Source organism: Varroa jacobsoni, unplaced genomic scaffold, assembly GCF_002532875.2.
Source record: "Varroa jacobsoni isolate VJ856 unplaced genomic scaffold, vjacob_1.0 scaffold_1107, whole genome shotgun sequence".
NCBI lineage: Eukaryota > Metazoa > Arthropoda > Arachnida > Mesostigmata > Varroidae > Varroa > Varroa jacobsoni.
Window position 1 is genome coordinate 36578 of NW_019214009.1, and position 15621 is coordinate 52198.

Below are 15621 nucleotides of genomic sequence, written 5' to 3' on the forward strand. Positions count from 1 at the left end.
TGTAACAACTATCTCAAAACAAAGAATTCACAGGAACTGAAAATCATCTCCGTTTCAATTCCCTATGTCCTGTAGCAGATCGATACGTTAATTGCTTACTGATCCACGCCGGCTTGAATGTACAACTTACCATGTATTATCCTAAAAACATCTAAATATGAGCCCTTAATAATTTGTCCAGTACGTGGCTAAAAGCTATAACTGGTACTTAGTTAAAAGGCTGGCATACTTGACGTAAAGTTAGATAATTTCGACTGATTATAAATAGAGAGGTCGGTCAAAGTCTGACGAACTTTCTATAAATTGATTTCTTGAGCGCTCTAATTCGATAAATTATCCTACATTAGTGTATCGTGTTTGCCAACAAACGTTTCACACATTTACGTGGATGATTAAAACAAGTGAGCAATCTGTGAATCTACTGTCTCCTGTTTATTATGATATTGCATGCGCAGCGTCAACACCGTCGAAAATCTCAGAAATCTCAGAATAATAATTGCATTAAAAGGGTGATACCATAACGTTTTTATGTGTATACACTCCCACCTTATTCCCCACAAAGTTAGTAAACGTTGTTGCCAATCTAACGCTATCATCCTACGAGGCGCCACCGGCTCAAAACACCGTACTCCAATGATTTTTCCATGGGAAGCTGCCGCCGCCCCCCTTCCCCGACGATTGCCTCCTGCTAAGTTTTTGTTGTTTCTGCTGTTGCTGAGGCGGCGACTGGTCCTGCTGATGCAGATCTGCCCTTTCGCATCCTATCCCTCGCCACATGCTGGGAAGATCCAGCCCGATCAGCCTTCTCTGCGCGACTCTAGCGGTTTGCAGCAGCGTTGGGCAAACGAGTCCGGTATCTCCCTTTCCCGCGCTCTGTTTGGGTTCATTAGCTTGATGGAGAGGCTCTGGCCGGAGTTCAGTAAACCCGTATCTTCTTGAGTTTGCCGGTTTTAGTAAAATATCACTGCTTAACAGCTATTTCTGCCCCTCAAATCTGAACAACGCAGGGGCATCGCCCGTCATTCTCGCTTGTTTTGTTTTAGTTGATTCCCCGATCTAATTGGAAGTGAGCAAGATTTTATTCCCGTCTTGAGCAGCAGAGTGACATCGAACGAAAATGGTCTGTATATGTCGCCGGGTGCTTAACAGAATAAGCAAGACGAAAAAAGGTATCCGACAACATGTTAAATAACATCAAAAACTGCGAGAACAAATATAGACGATGGCTGAGAACAGAAACAGGACGTATAGAATACGTAAGATTAAGGTGACATCTAGTTACACTAGTGTTTATTAAACCTTTATGGAATTACAAAGTAAATATGAGGGTTGAAAAAATGTAGGGAGACACCGCTGTTACTGTTGTCTGCAGAGGTCGCACGCGTTATGCTCATGGATATCCTGTGAGACCCACACATTTGTAGCAAATAAATGTCCATCAATGATGTTTCATCCAGACTAACTGCTGGTTGGTAACGGACAGGGGATGGGAAATTTTGTTTGTCTATAAAACCTCTTATAATTAATCTAATCATGTGGAAACGTTGTTACAAGATATATATGTCAATATTGCATACGAGTCATTTTTTTATGTATCAAAATTATTCCAAAAACGTTCCTATATGTAAAAATATTCCGGCCATTTTTTTTTTCGAGCATATCTACTGCGAGAGAAAGATTCTATACTGAAAAAGGCAGGCAACTTTGGAATAACCTATTACAGGTCGGTATGATCATTGTGACGACTAATCGTGATCAGGCGGTACTAAACAAATACTCAAACGTTAATTATTGGTCTTTCCGGTTTAATTTATGTGTATTCTGCATAAAATTAGAAGGGTATGTTCGACGAACTCCGTAAAGTTGTTATAATGTATCAGTGGTAAAAACTAAACAATAGTGATTGCAGCACCTGTCAAGCAGGCCCTTACAGAGGCCATGCATGCCGCCAAACATAGTGCGTTAGGCCAAGTCCATTGTGGTGTTTCGCCGCTTATTTCTCTTTGTTGTCTAGCGATAATTTTACTTCAGAAACCACAGTATAATTCATATGCCTCTGCCAGGTCAACTATAGAGAGAACTTCCCATCACATGACTTCTACGAGATTTTTTTTATAAAAAATAAAGGCCGTTATGGGGCATTTTCTGAACCGAAAGAAATCAAGTTCTGCCCGTATAGGTTGACCGTTACGCAGATGGTAGCCAAAAAAAACAACTAATATGCCAAACAAATTATATTAGAACAAAAGTACGTCTATAGGTAATCTCGCTATCTCCGTGTTCATTTTAATTGCACTGATGAAATTGTTTACGTCGGATCTCGCGGCACGGTAGCACGATTTCGGCCAGAAAGAAACTTAAACGGAGCAAACGCGCGAGTTCGATTTAAACTGTTCGAGCAGTCTTTATTTAACTTATAATACTTAAATAATCTCCAGTCTTTTTACTCATAACTTACTTAGCATGTACGACCATATAAGACTTATTCTAATCTCTTTTCCAGTCTCCTCGATGGCTTAAACTTATCATGCTCGCCGCCATTGTTGCTGTGCTACTCGAGGAGGTAGCAGGGACCAAGGTTTTACCAACGATCGGCTCCTGTTGGTCGCCCCAGGTTGAACTCCTTTCTGCCTACTCGACGACAGACAGCGCTATTTTATCTGCCCACGCCACAAGCGTACATTTAAGCCTCATTTGCGGCTCAACTTCAGACACAGGCGAATCCCAGCAAGCAACATATTACAATGGACCCATCTTCTTCAGACTCAACGATGAACCAGACTTGAGGCCGCTTGCTGTCATCGAACCCGGAAAGTAAGTTCACTAATTCACAGGCCAAAATAAATAAAGCTGTTTGGAATGTCTCGTCAAAACGTTGAATTCGATTTTTTACCTGCCTGGTAGTATAAAAGTGTTGCATATTTTGCGACTACTGACACTTTATATTATGCCTGCAATGGACGCCTATTTGACACCTAGGTGGGGGGTAATTAAACAAGCCACAATCGGACTTAATATCGGCACAAGGGCCACACGGATATTCACACTTTGGCATACATACCTGTTACTTACAGATTGCAAGCAAGCTGGAAAACCGTAACCATTATTGCCCCTGCAGAGCAGTTTACACTGCGGCTCTATGGAGAGCAGGCCGCTGCTCAGTTCCGTAAAGGGGCTTCCGCAACCGAACTCGGTCGGTTGACAATTTCGCGACCGGCAGCGAATCGCGACGCGTGGCTTTCCGGTGAAGCTGTCGCTCTGGTGTCCGCATTCCTTTTAGCTGTTTCAGCATTCGCGTCGAGGGCGGGTATCTCTTCATAACTCGGTAGCCGCGTGCATTGCCACGGCCAAACGACTGGGGAGGAGATACTTCCACCCCAGCCCACAATCACGGGCTTCGTACGAAGCCTCCTCAAACGTGCACTCGTCAAATAGGTAGTCTTTTTGTACGACAATGATTGTCAGGAAATGAATCAGCGAAGGAGCAAATTAATCTAGTCACTAGAACTGATGTCATCCTGTGTATATTCGACATGTTGTTGCATAATTTCAGAGATGAATAGCAACCGATTTATGCTTCTGCTCAGTACAGAATTAGAAAGTTTTGTTTAAATCGGTTAACTAAATTGACGACGGCAGACAAAAAATTCAGAAGAAGAATGGTCTAATGAAAGGCTATCTAAAAAATCTATGGGTAAAAACTCCATGATTCTAATTTCCATCCGGGATGAGTACTGCTATAAAACTCAGTATACCACATGCGGGCAGTGCACAGTAGGTTTCGATTGTATACTTGGACTCAGGTCACTGAATGGCCACAATCAGTGGCTTTCTATGATGACACTTGACTTTGGGTTCAACACGCATCCTAAAAAGGATACGATGTTTTGGAATATCTCCGCTATACTTATACTTTTTAATGGCTTCTAAGTGGTAAGAAAGCATCCATGTTGCTCCATAAACGAAATATGCATTCTATCGTGCATGATAAACTTGATATCAGTTATTTCTCAACATCAATTAGGAAGATCTAAAGAAACAAGCTATTTAAATTAGACGAAGCCGATACCCAACTTTTTTTTTGAAGCAGTTACACTTTATTATACCTGGTGGGGTGTCTAAAGCAGGCGCTTAAATATGGCATCCTGCTATGGCCATTATGCAGTCTGTGTAGTTCGAACGCACACGTCAAGCTCCTCCTCTTACGTCGATAAACAATACTCAGCAAAACGATACAGGGCACTGAAAGTGACCACTTTTGGGTGTTTACTATACAATATCTCTATTGTATTGTACCGCACCAAAATAAATGAAAGGTGTTTGTTTACCGAAGAAACGTTATCGTTACTCATTCATGATAGCGAAAGGAGTCTTTCTCCACGTAACTGTAATCTAGACAACAAGTTGCTTATGTTTTATATTTAAAAATAAAAGTTTATTTCTGGATATTATCAGAAACTATTGAACACTATGTTGCTTAGCTCCAATACACTTGTAAAGTAATACCGGTTTATAATCTGTACAGTCGCACAACTTCATTAGAATCTTTCTTAAAACCGTATGCGAGCCTCCCAAAAAACTTCAGAAAGGAGTCCTATTCGAAATTAGGCTAGACAACGATCACACAGACGAAACTCAGATTATTCTTCTTAAAATACCACTGAGTATCGTGGAGTAAGAATCTTGTGTTCATTTAGGAACTGAACCAATGTGAGACCAGGAGACTTCAGTAGCTTGTGAATCACCAAAGCTTATAAGAGCTGCGCTAGAATAGAGAAAACCTAATTTTTCGCGTTTCAGGTTGACTTGCTTCGTTTGTATCCATATCACAACAATAATTCTTGACCAGCCGCGTCATCTACCTAAGTAGTACATACACTGTGCTAAACATTTACAAAAGTACAAGAGTATGGAAAAGATAGGCTTGTGGGTTTCGATTATATTAGGATGACGTAGAAAAACTATATTTTCATGTATGTACGTAACATCACGAGGTATCCCATATCACTAACTTGAATACAGCCAGCTATAGCCTCCCTTAAACGAAAGTGTGCTCCTGGCATATAGCTCAAATATTAATAATAGTAAACGCCAATTTCAAAAGAAACACAATATATGGTGGGGCTGCCCTTGCAGAGGTTCCCAGGTTGAGTTCGTCTAGTTGAATGCAGAGAAACTATGGCAAATTAATTGTAGCGCAAGACAGCTACTGAACTGAATCTACTCTATGAACATGTCTGATTGCGAGGTTGCGCACTTACTTTATTTTGGAAACCTACAAAATATCATAAACCTAATATGTACAATGAGAATCGAGTAATTTCAATTGTTCAAGTGCCAAAGGCTCGACTTCAGACGAGTCGTACTCAACAGAGGTATGGCAGTAGCGGAAGAAACTCGCAAATAACTTTGAGTATATCTTAAATATTTTCGTAACTTAAAGTGGAAAATAAAAATAACCGCAACAATAGCTCTACTGTATGCGAGAGAACATCAACGATCGTCGAGAAGAAAAATGGCACAAGTGTTACAGCAGTTCTCAGGTGTTCTCAGTTGTAAATTTGTATAGGTACATAGATATGAAATAAATATAGCGAGCTGCTATCGATTGCGTGTGCTGGCTAGAAAGTATATATGTATATACTTGTTTTATATACATGCTGATCGCTAGTTTTTAGCGATGCGTGGCATTGGTACCTTTAGTGATTTGCCATCGGATGACAATGCAATACATCAAAAAGCTATAATCACAACCCTTAACCACTATACGCTTTGCACTCGCGTTAAGTCAAAGTTACCATTCATGTTAACAATATGCCCGCTTCCGGTCCCATAGAGTTGGGTGAGAATTTTCAACGCGTACTCTTTCTCCGACCGTGGAACCTCTTCGTGGGACACGCTTTTCATCGACAATGAATCCGAATCGCTTTCTGATTCGACCAGACCCTCAAGAGTTTGCTCAAGAGGCTGACCATGAGTACTTTCCAAATCAACCGTCGAAATCGACGGGGTGAACGTCGAGTTTGCGTCGTTGACGTACGCTGCAGCTTCCCGTTGCCGTCGGACCCTTTCGTCGGCAATACGATCACTTGCCAATCGTTTGCCATAATACGCAACACATGCAAGAAAGACCAGACATGCCACCCCGAGGGTACCCGCTAAGATTAACACTAAAACGGCCTGCTGTTTGTACACAGCAAACCGGAGTATGTCGTGACCCATCGGCTCGAGTGAATTGTCGTTCGGCTCGCGATGGTTAACATCTTTGCCGCTGTCCTGGTCGCCATCAATCACAACGACGTCGAGAGTGCGTGCCACAAACGTTGCAGAGAAATTTCGAATACCGCGTTCGTCTATTGCGGCTATTTTCAGCTCGTAATATTTTGAAGGTTCGAGATCAATTATGGTGAATGTCCACGGCAAAACTTCCGGCAAACGCTTTAGATGCCAATCGCCTCCGATGTCCGCTCGTCTGTAGGCCAATTCAAAACCCTGTAGGTGTTGCGGCCGCGTCATGGTCCATTGAATCGTGATGCTGTTTTCTGCTTCAGGGGCAGCTGTTAAACGTGGAACCTCTTCTGAAGGATGAGAAGCTTCCGGACCGGCCTTGTTGTCGCTTGCTGTTGATTCATCTGTGTACGTCGTGTTAACCATTAAGGTTATCCATTCGCTCGATTTCCCCGTTTTGTGATCCTGATTCTCAAAGACGGTTAGCAGCCGAAATCGGTACTTTCGTGGCACGAGACCATCAACGAGGAACGATTTTGCGTTTGGGTCGATTTCATCGTCGGGCGTTTTCCACAACTCTCCGACGCCTTTGGCAATATACTGCACTTTGAGGAATTGTATTGAAAAGTTGTTTGTCGGTATATCGTTCCAACGCACCTCGACAGCGCTCTCCGACGCCTGTCTAACCATCGGTCGTGGAGGTGCCGGCAAGCGAACTCTCGTCCTCGAATCAACGCGATGTTTGCGCCTAGGCATTTCCAGCGTGTCAGGGTTGACTGACGGTGGCTCCAAGGCTGGGTCCCGGCTTGATATAACTCGTACAAGAAACTGTACGTAAGTCTGTCCAAGAACGTTCGTTGCAAAACATTGATAGTGGCCGTGATGCCACGCCTTTCTTACGCGAGAAATGTAGACCTCGCGGTCATGAACAAACACATGCCGATCCTCCTGTGTATATAATCGCTCTCCGTTGAACAACCAGGTGATGTTCGGACGAGGTTCACCCTTCACCAGCTCGCAGTCGAGACTGACCGACGAATTAGTCTCAACTTCGAAGACGCTCTTCGATAAATCCGGCTCTCTGAGCACCGGAGGTTCGTGTACAATCAACGTTGTGCGCACGGCCTCGGTGACAAAATTACTTACACTACACTCATATACGCCGCCATATTTAGCAATTACTGAAATCAGTGTTAGAGTGCCTTCGTTATCGATCTGGCCAGGGAGGTATGAGCCCACACGCTGCCACTTCACTATCGGCTGCGGCCAGCCGTCACCAAGACACTCAAGCGTTACGTTACTGCCAACAACAGCTTCGACTCGATCAGGTGGCCGGTGAACGATCGTAGCGTTTACTCGCATTGCTCCTTTTTCCATGTGACGTGGCTGAACGACGAGAAAAACCCGAAATGGCGCGTCGCGCACCTCCCTTGTTAGTGGATTTTGCGCTAAGCAGCGGTACATGGAACTGTCTTCTAATCGCGCGTTGCGCACATAAACGTTGCCTGACGGCATTGCGTGAAATCGGCTACTTTTGGTAAGATTCACGGAGTTGCGCGAGTCTTTTATAACCAAGGGAACTGCGGGAGGTTCGCTAGGTGGGAGAGGACTACAAGGAATTACACCGATAGCGCCTTCCATGACTTCGACGTGCCGATCCTTGGGAGCTTCGGCCGACATTGAGAAATTGTTGATAGTAGTTGCAATCGACTCCGCGGTTTGCGATACAAGCCTCAGTGGAAACGACCCATTGACACTGATTTCACAACGGTACGACGCCCGAAGCCATTCACGCATTTCAAGCATGTGAGCATCACCGCATTTGGTCATCTGGAAATTTTCAAACACAGAGCAAAAAAGATCAAAAACGGGCCTATTAAGGCTTTCGATATGCTTCTTCGTTAGCTAGTATGATAATATTCGGGGGCCTAATCAATCCATTATTCAGGTGCACAAAAAAAGAATAACCTATCTAAGGCTATTACCATGTCATATTGTTATTACATGTATACTACTATGGCATACGCGCGTCTAATTGGTAACTCGAAATGCCAGCCGTTTCTAGTTGCTACGAGACTGAACAAAAGTGTTAAGTACCTTGAGTACATTGCGTGATTTCGGCGTCAACTCCACTTCGTTCCGAAACCAGCGTACCTGGAATATGCGATCACGTATTATTGCCAAAAACAACGGCGTAGATGCAATCTGACTGTGCTGCAATTAAACGAGTAGGTTCACTGAAGTGTTTACTCACCTCGACGATTGACTTAAGCTCTTTATTTGGTTCACACGTGAAACGCACTTTTCCATTTTCGATAAATTCGGACTTCGGCTCCTGGGCAAATGTTAAACCAGCAGCTAATGTAGGGCTTATTTGCCACAGGAATAATAGACAGCCCCATACAGCGAAGTGGCTCAGCGCTACCACTCCAGACGAGCTTGGTGCCATCGCTTTTGCCTCTGGCAATGAACACCTAGAAATTAGGAGATAAATCGACGTCATTCGACGAGATATTTTGATTTTCTTATTAAAACTACGTGGATATAATCAAGTACACATGTTGCGGTTGCTGGCATGTGTTGAAGTTGTATTAAGCCAACTTTGTAAAAGCAATGCTCGTGTTCGACCTAAATAATCATTGTTGTTAACCTTATGAAGAAGCACCTTTCGTTAAGGAGTGGGTAAATGGTTGGAGTCGGATAAACGAAGTCAAAAGGCACTTATCTTCTCAAATGAAAACTGTCACACGTACACCTAAAACGCTACTGGGTAAGTTTAAAAAAGTTTATTGCTAGAAAAGTCACTACAATGTAGGATTAGGCTTGAAAAAAAATTTCTCAACCATATGAAGTAGGAAACGGTCATTCCTGAAAGTTAGAGCAAGGGTCGTTCGTTGCTGCACGTAACCCTGAACAGAAATGCAGCTCCAAACAATAGTTCGATGTGAACTTATCTATAATAGTTTAGTGATCGGCTAGAAAACATCAATGAAGAAAGAGACGCTAACTCTGCACACACGCGGACGCAGTTTCTGAGCAGAATAGAACCACCCAGGACTCGGAGCGCCAGCAGGCGGTAACCGTCTTCTTATCTGGTGCAGATGTTCGCCAAGCTTGTCATGGTTCATCACTTTGTACGCTTCTGTCCCGAAACCTAGTTACCTTTTAAGCGATGCTCCAAACGCTTTTGCGCTGGGCCTGAATATGGGACGAGTATAATGAATAGTCATAGCACAATTGTAATACATAGACGATTGTCTGCGTCTATATATATATATATATATATATATATATATAAAGCTATTCTCTTTTATCCGTTTTATTTATAGAAAGGGAGCGAAAGAAAATAACAAACATATAAACATTAAGTTAGTGCAGCATGACTAACTATTGGTGCTGTGACGTTTGTTCTTGCAAATACAGATGATATTCACACGCGTACTACTGCATACTTAGAGATGACATGTATTACAGATCTTTTCATTCTCGCGATACAATAGCCCTTTCCGTTTGGCACCACGTTCAACAATAAAGAGTTTGATCAACTCAAATGGCATACGACGAGACGTAATAGCATCTACTAATAGAGAACTAGGCGTCAGGTACTAGACATAACCATCTTTAAACCATACTCCTACTAGTTAACGGCCTCTTCGTTGATCATTAAGTGACAAAAGAATTAGTGGCTCGAACGAAGCAGCCACATGTTCAATGTGTGAGGTCCTCCTGCTCAGAGCAGACCCACCGGAAGCTTTCGCAGACAGTTAAGGCCATCTACCGATGCTAGTTACAAGGACACTCCAATGATAAATCGATATTCAGATCCAAGTTTTGCAAAACTATAGCGTATGCTACTACTGTATCTGGATGCCTTGTCAATGACGATAGTCCCGTGTTGGTTCTTCTAAAGCTCTCACTCGATGGCTTAGGGCCAGCTTTTTAGAACAGATTATTAATTCCAATAGAAGTCTTTAATTAGTAATTGAAGTATAATAGGGGAGGCTATGTAAGGCTCTATACTATACGGGCCACTCCGTTTTTTCTCGCAAGGATACGCAGATTTTAAATTTCAAAAACCGGAAATTTTTTTTCACATTTCATCTAAGTTCTCTAAATGATAGGCAAGCGTCTTTTCTACCACAGTTACAAAATTACATCTTCAATAGCAAGCTGAAGGAAGGTTACGCTACCACTATGTTTCGAACATATATAGAACCAGATGCTATCGATGCTGATTTGATAGAGAACTAGCCACAGAATACACACCTCAACTCAAGTTAAACCAGGGTACCTCATTTTCTGTCGTTGTACCATATGGCGTTACTCTCGACGATGTGCCGCGCGTAGTAATCTTTGAAAAAATTTTAACAGCTGTTAACATAACGCATCATTCGCGTTACACAATGTTGTCGACATATGCACCACATTGTGGATGAATGACAAAAGTTTACCATGGATATTATTTCTACGGGAATCATGCACGACCGTAATAGTTATACAGGCTCAAGTTGGCTTCAGAGATCGGTGCGCACTGTTCTTCCTCACCTTTGAAAGGGACTTCAAAATTCGGCTTGACACTGTGTAGCACAACTATATAAACCTATGATAGACAAATCATAAGCCCACATGGTACTAGATTTCTAGAGTATCATTTTTTCTAGCCGCAATCACGGCGCTTTTTGGAGGCAATGCTATCTTCTCTTTAAAATTTGTTAACTGACTCACGTCTTATATCCCTGGCCCTTTCATAATACTCTATGGCCTCTATAATAATTTAAGCGCCTTTAAATGCTTTTCCGCAACACGAATGAATTGCAGTGGACCAATTAAACCTACATAATCGAAGACCCTTTAACGATGATCCTATCTTTTTCGCTTCCGCAGTACAGATTATTTCCAGTGTATCATTTAAAACAAGCATAGTTTGGCCCATAGTTTCGCACCTTTTCAGGTATGTTTGTCTGAAACGCAGTAGGGCTGGACTTCCCGGCAGCATTTACATTTTAATCGACTAGACGGCAACAAAAAATACCAGGTATCCTGATTTTATCATTTAGCTAATTAAAATCAAAAGGCTGAAAAGTTAAGAATAATTCACAAAAACGGTTTTAGCAACTGAACAAGACCTCTTACACCGTGCCAGCGTAGAAGGCTAATTGTTCATTTAATGAGGCCAGCTGTGCTTTTGGCATCGCAGAACCCTGCCAAGGAAGAGGTAGTACGATGCCCTGGGTAACTACAAACAACCAAAAAGCTGGATCCCATCTGTATCGCATCGACCAACGTAGAATACAAGTCACTCAATCTCACATACATAGCTTCTATCCCAACTTTTTCGTTAGGACTGGCAATCTTTCGATCGCCAACTCGGATCGCCTACTTCGTTTCCTTTTCCCATTTCAGAGCGCACAAATAAAATAATGCTGCCGTTCGCATTAATCTTATTATAATCATTATAGATTATCCTTCCTATAAGTCGACGTCCATTAATATATCAAACACTAGTCGGGGCCAGATGCTCGGGGTAGAACAAACAGAGCACGAACAACGTATAATGCACAGCCGCACACATTGCCAACATAATGTGCTTTAAGCAAGACACTCTCGACGAAGACCTTTCTACGGAGAAGATAACATTTACAAAGCAACAGACGGTTGCTATGAGTACTAAATTCATTGTCGCTAATAAGGCGGCCACGTCCTTTTTAGGATACATGGCCTACAAAAACGGCTATTGCCGACGTAATCAACTCACAATAACCATACGTTGATTTTTCGGTTACTCAGATATAGCCAAGTAGGCTGTGAAAACGCCAACGAAGGCCAATGTCAACATTTGAAGCGCTTCTAAAATCAAGATCAGCCTACGCATTCTGGCGCTCGAAAGTTTCCTAAGTAAGTAGCCTTAAACAATCCTAGCAGATAACACATTTAAATTCTTTTCCGCTAGGACATGAAGAGGTCAAACGTATAGCGTAGCTGTATGTTTACATGTTGGATAAAATGTGGTTGTTTTCTCGAAGCTAAAGCAGAATACCTGGGAAACGCTGTGTCTGCTCTCGTTACGACTAGAGATTTAGACGTAATTTTCTAGTAACTACTATTTCCGTGAAAACGCCGCCAATACACTCACTAGCAGGCAAAAAGGTAGGGTTCATCGAACGCTTGATAGAATTTAAATTCTATTTCTTTCGATATTTCTTCGACAATTTAAACTAAAGGTGTTTGTACAACAATATGATGGAGTAATTTTTTTTATCACTCTAACCCAGGAAAGATGCTGTTGACCCACTTTGAAGCCGCCTGATTTGCGTAATTTATGGGACCAATTTTGTCGAGCGACGAACAGAATCACATCCTGTCTTCGAACCTTTGGCGAGTAAACAAAATACAATAAAACTTCAGGCTTGTTGGGTGCAGGCCTTTTATGCAGGTATAAGCAGCAACACATTTTTTATGCTATGTTATACCAGATAGTCCCATTGATCGGATTTCTTTCAAACCCAGAGCAGAAAGCCTTTGTCTCATAAATGTTTGGAGCAGAAGTAATTTGTACTCTTTCTGTGATTATTTTCTATTTGACCGTTACGGTCACAGAAATCGTGAATTCCTATAAAATTGCACCTTATTTTTAACTACTGCAATATAGGTTTTTGGAGCTAGCAAGCAATCTTTCCGTATTAAGCCATTGAATCTCTGTGACTACTTGAAGCATATGCTTACATTAGAATACGTACCGAGTTGATCGACGTTCATGGATGCAGATTGTTGGTATGTCGTGGCAGTCGCCGTCTGCACAAAATCAGTAACGGAAACTATATCGTTTGTGTTAATATTAGCTAAGAGTGCTTATATGTGTATAGACTGGGATTAATGGACGTTGTAAGCTGCGTGTTCACTTTTCGACGCGATTTGCATCAGTTGTTGATGCGGTCTGGAAGATGCATATCGCAGGAACACACTGCTACTTCTGATAGGGGGCCGATGTCGACGCAATGCGCTGGTCCGGCCTGGGAGCAACAATTAGGTCCAAGTCGATTACAATGAAAGATCAGCCATGGGACACAGTAAGATTAGCAGAACGATTTATTTATCAGATGGACAAGTTCTAATTGCAGCGCTGCACTTTTGACGTAAATTTCAAATAAAGCTTCAGAAGGCACAGCTGTGACGGATCGGATTGATGAAGGTATCAGGACACGTCTTTCACTCAGTGTGCGGTGTCCAGAGGCAACTCACCTGACACTAACGCTTAGTAGTATTGCACTGTCAGTCGTTATCAGGTAAATCTATCTATTTGGAGAAGTACCCACTTAAACTGATTAGAAAACTGGCAGCTGCAGATTTCCAAACAGCTCGAGGTGGAGCTCCGATGAAGTACTTGCGTTTGACGGAGCAGCTGGTTATGCTTCTATAACTACTGGGATCATTTGATTTGTTGAGACACTTAGTTCTACTGATATTGGTATCTTCTTAGCGTTTCACCGTTCAGTCTCGCTCCGTTCTTCTCTTTCTGCACGTTCATTCACAGTCTTTATTAACTCACTATCCAGTAGATATGTGGGGTGTTGTACGTTGCGAACCCCTCTCTCAGCAGCGAAGCTCGCATCTAACGAGGCTCGAAGGCTGTTTTCGGAGCTTCCCTTCCTTGTATGATGATAATGAACACATCATCATTCGCAGGTGAACACCACACGCACTTATATCCAACACCCGGCCTATTGGATGCGGCTATTTCACTCATCCAGAAGAGCAATCTAAGAATGATAACATTTCACACAACAACAACAAGGAAGAAGATTAATAGCACATGGAACAACAATTCAGACCTACTCAGGTTTACCAGCGACAGTGACGGCAAATGATTCCAATCCGTTCTCTAGACTGAGTGGTAGAAGTCTCCAACTGCACAGGGGGAGACGAGGTACTGGATCACCTCCAACGGCTGCTGCAATAGCCCAGAGAACGCACGACCCCGGCACTTCGGCTTGACTCGACTAGCTGTCGCACGATGGAAGTCTGAAAAGCGCGACACGACCAGCAGTCAGTCATCAACGACCAGAAGCGGCAGGCAGAGCGAAGAGAACCAACCAGAAATCGCCAGTCGTTGATCACTAACGGGCAGCTTCGGCTGGCGCCATCGTCGTAGCTGACGGACTCTCTACGAGACCGCCCGTGTGAATGCCTACAGCATTGAGATGCTGGGGGACCGCTGCTGTGTCTCTTGTTCGCCAGTCCGACCGCTACCACTCTTTCCCTCTCTTCTTCTTTTTCTTCGACTGCTCTTTTCTTCTTCGTCGTTTTCGCCATGTTTCTGGTCTTCGATTTCTCTGGACGCTGCTGCTACCTCTTCTTCTAATGCTAGCAGTAACAGTGCTGACTGATGACGGTTCTCTCCTTTTGGCCGCTACTCGCGCTCTCTGCCACTAGTCCAGGGCAAAGGCAAACAGCAGCACCGCCAATCAGACAGGAAGGCAACAACGAGACCAGGGTCGTCGATAGCGAGTCGTTCTATCCTCCTTTCTTTTTTCCTAGTTATTCTATTGGTGCCGCTGCTGTCGCCGCCACCGCCGTCGCCGCCGCCGCCACCGCCACCGTCACCGCTGCCGTAATAGTGTGAAACCGCGCTTCGCCGACGGGACTGAGCCACGCTGACCGCCGAGCGCCAAGCGCAGCCAGTTCGGCTGGTTGGTTAGTCAGCATCAGGCAATTCATTCGTTCCCTCGCTGGATATTAGTAATATTGCGGATTACAACTCTCCGTCGGTAAACGTACGACGTCGAACAGCCGACAGTCGGCCAAGCGGCCTTCAGCAGCAGCAGCAGTCGTCGCTGCAGCGGCTCGAAAAGCATAGCAGGTGATGGGCCCGGATAGGGCGAAAAACGGACAGGCAAACTGATGGCCTCCCCACGGCACCCCCAGCAACAGGAATCGAAACATTGAGCTTTTAGAGAAGCAGGCATAGGTTAGATCGACATCCGCTCTAACCAGTCAACAACAAAAGGAGACGGTGCAAACGATTCTTTTTCTGTTCTATGTGCTTATTACTTGAACTACAGTCTCGGCTGTTACGGTGCTGCATCGGCGCTAATAACAGCGCCGGTAGCGACAACACTGCAGGCACAAGGTAGATGCGAAATACGCAACAACAACCAGCGCTAATCGCTGCTGGACCTTATAGCCCTAGTAGTGACGCTACTGCTGTTGCTGTCAATTCGACTGTTGAATGCTTGCGGGCTCGTCACTCGGTTGCCACTGAGTGTGAACCGTCAAGCTATCGCTGTCATTTCGATCGTCAGGCCGAACGGATTGACTTCGCTTGCCCTTCCTTTTCGCCTGTATCGGGGCATCATCGGTTGTTAGGCTCCCAGCCAGTAAACAGATGAACAGTTG

The 15621-nt window shown here is 43.6% G+C and overlaps 2 protein-coding genes across 2 annotated transcripts; one reads left to right on the forward strand and one right to left on the reverse strand.

Annotated features, from left to right (window-relative positions):
* The first annotated feature begins 427 nt into the window (after positions 1-427).
* On the forward strand, positions 428-4336 carry LOC111266659 (uncharacterized). The gene is made up of 3 exons (XM_022844325.2): positions 428-1120; positions 2504-2814; positions 3075-4336. The coding sequence occupies exons 1-3, from the start codon at positions 1118-1120 to the stop codon at positions 3319-3321; spliced, it is 561 nt and encodes a 186-aa protein (XP_022700060.1). The 5' UTR covers positions 428-1117; the 3' UTR covers positions 3322-4336.
* Positions 4337-5230: 894 nt separating this feature from the next.
* Positions 5231-14407, reverse strand: LOC111266658 (interference hedgehog). Its single transcript, XM_022844324.2, has 4 exons — positions 12966-14407; positions 8483-8702; positions 8326-8382; positions 5231-8058 (listed from the first exon to the last, which is right to left on the reverse strand). The coding sequence occupies exons 2-4, from the start codon at positions 8675-8677 to the stop codon at positions 5764-5766; spliced, it is 2547 nt and encodes an 848-aa protein (XP_022700059.1). The 5' UTR covers positions 8678-8702; positions 12966-14407; the 3' UTR covers positions 5231-5763.
* Positions 14408-15621: the final 1214 nt, after the last annotated feature.

What these genes read in the sequence shown, in the direction of transcription:
- LOC111266659 (XM_022844325.2), top strand. An exon ending in GCTGTCATCGAACCCGGAAA is followed by an intron (nt 2,815 to 3,074) that starts GTAAGTTCACTA and finishes TGTTACTTACAG; the next exon opens with ATTGCAAGCAAGCTGGAAAA.
- LOC111266658 (XM_022844324.2), bottom strand. Translation starts at nt 8,677, where the DNA reads ATGGCACCAAGCTCGTCTGGAGTGGTAGCGCTGAGCCACTTCGCTGTA. An exon ending in AGCTTAAGTCAATCGTCGAG is followed by an intron (nt 8,383 to 8,482) that starts GTGAGTAAACAC and finishes CGCATATTCCAG; the next exon opens with GTACGCTGGTTTCGGAACGA. An exon ending in AATCACGCAATGTACTCAAG is followed by an intron (nt 8,059 to 8,325) that starts GTACTTAACACT and finishes GAAAATTTCCAG; the next exon opens with ATGACCAAATGCGGTGATGC.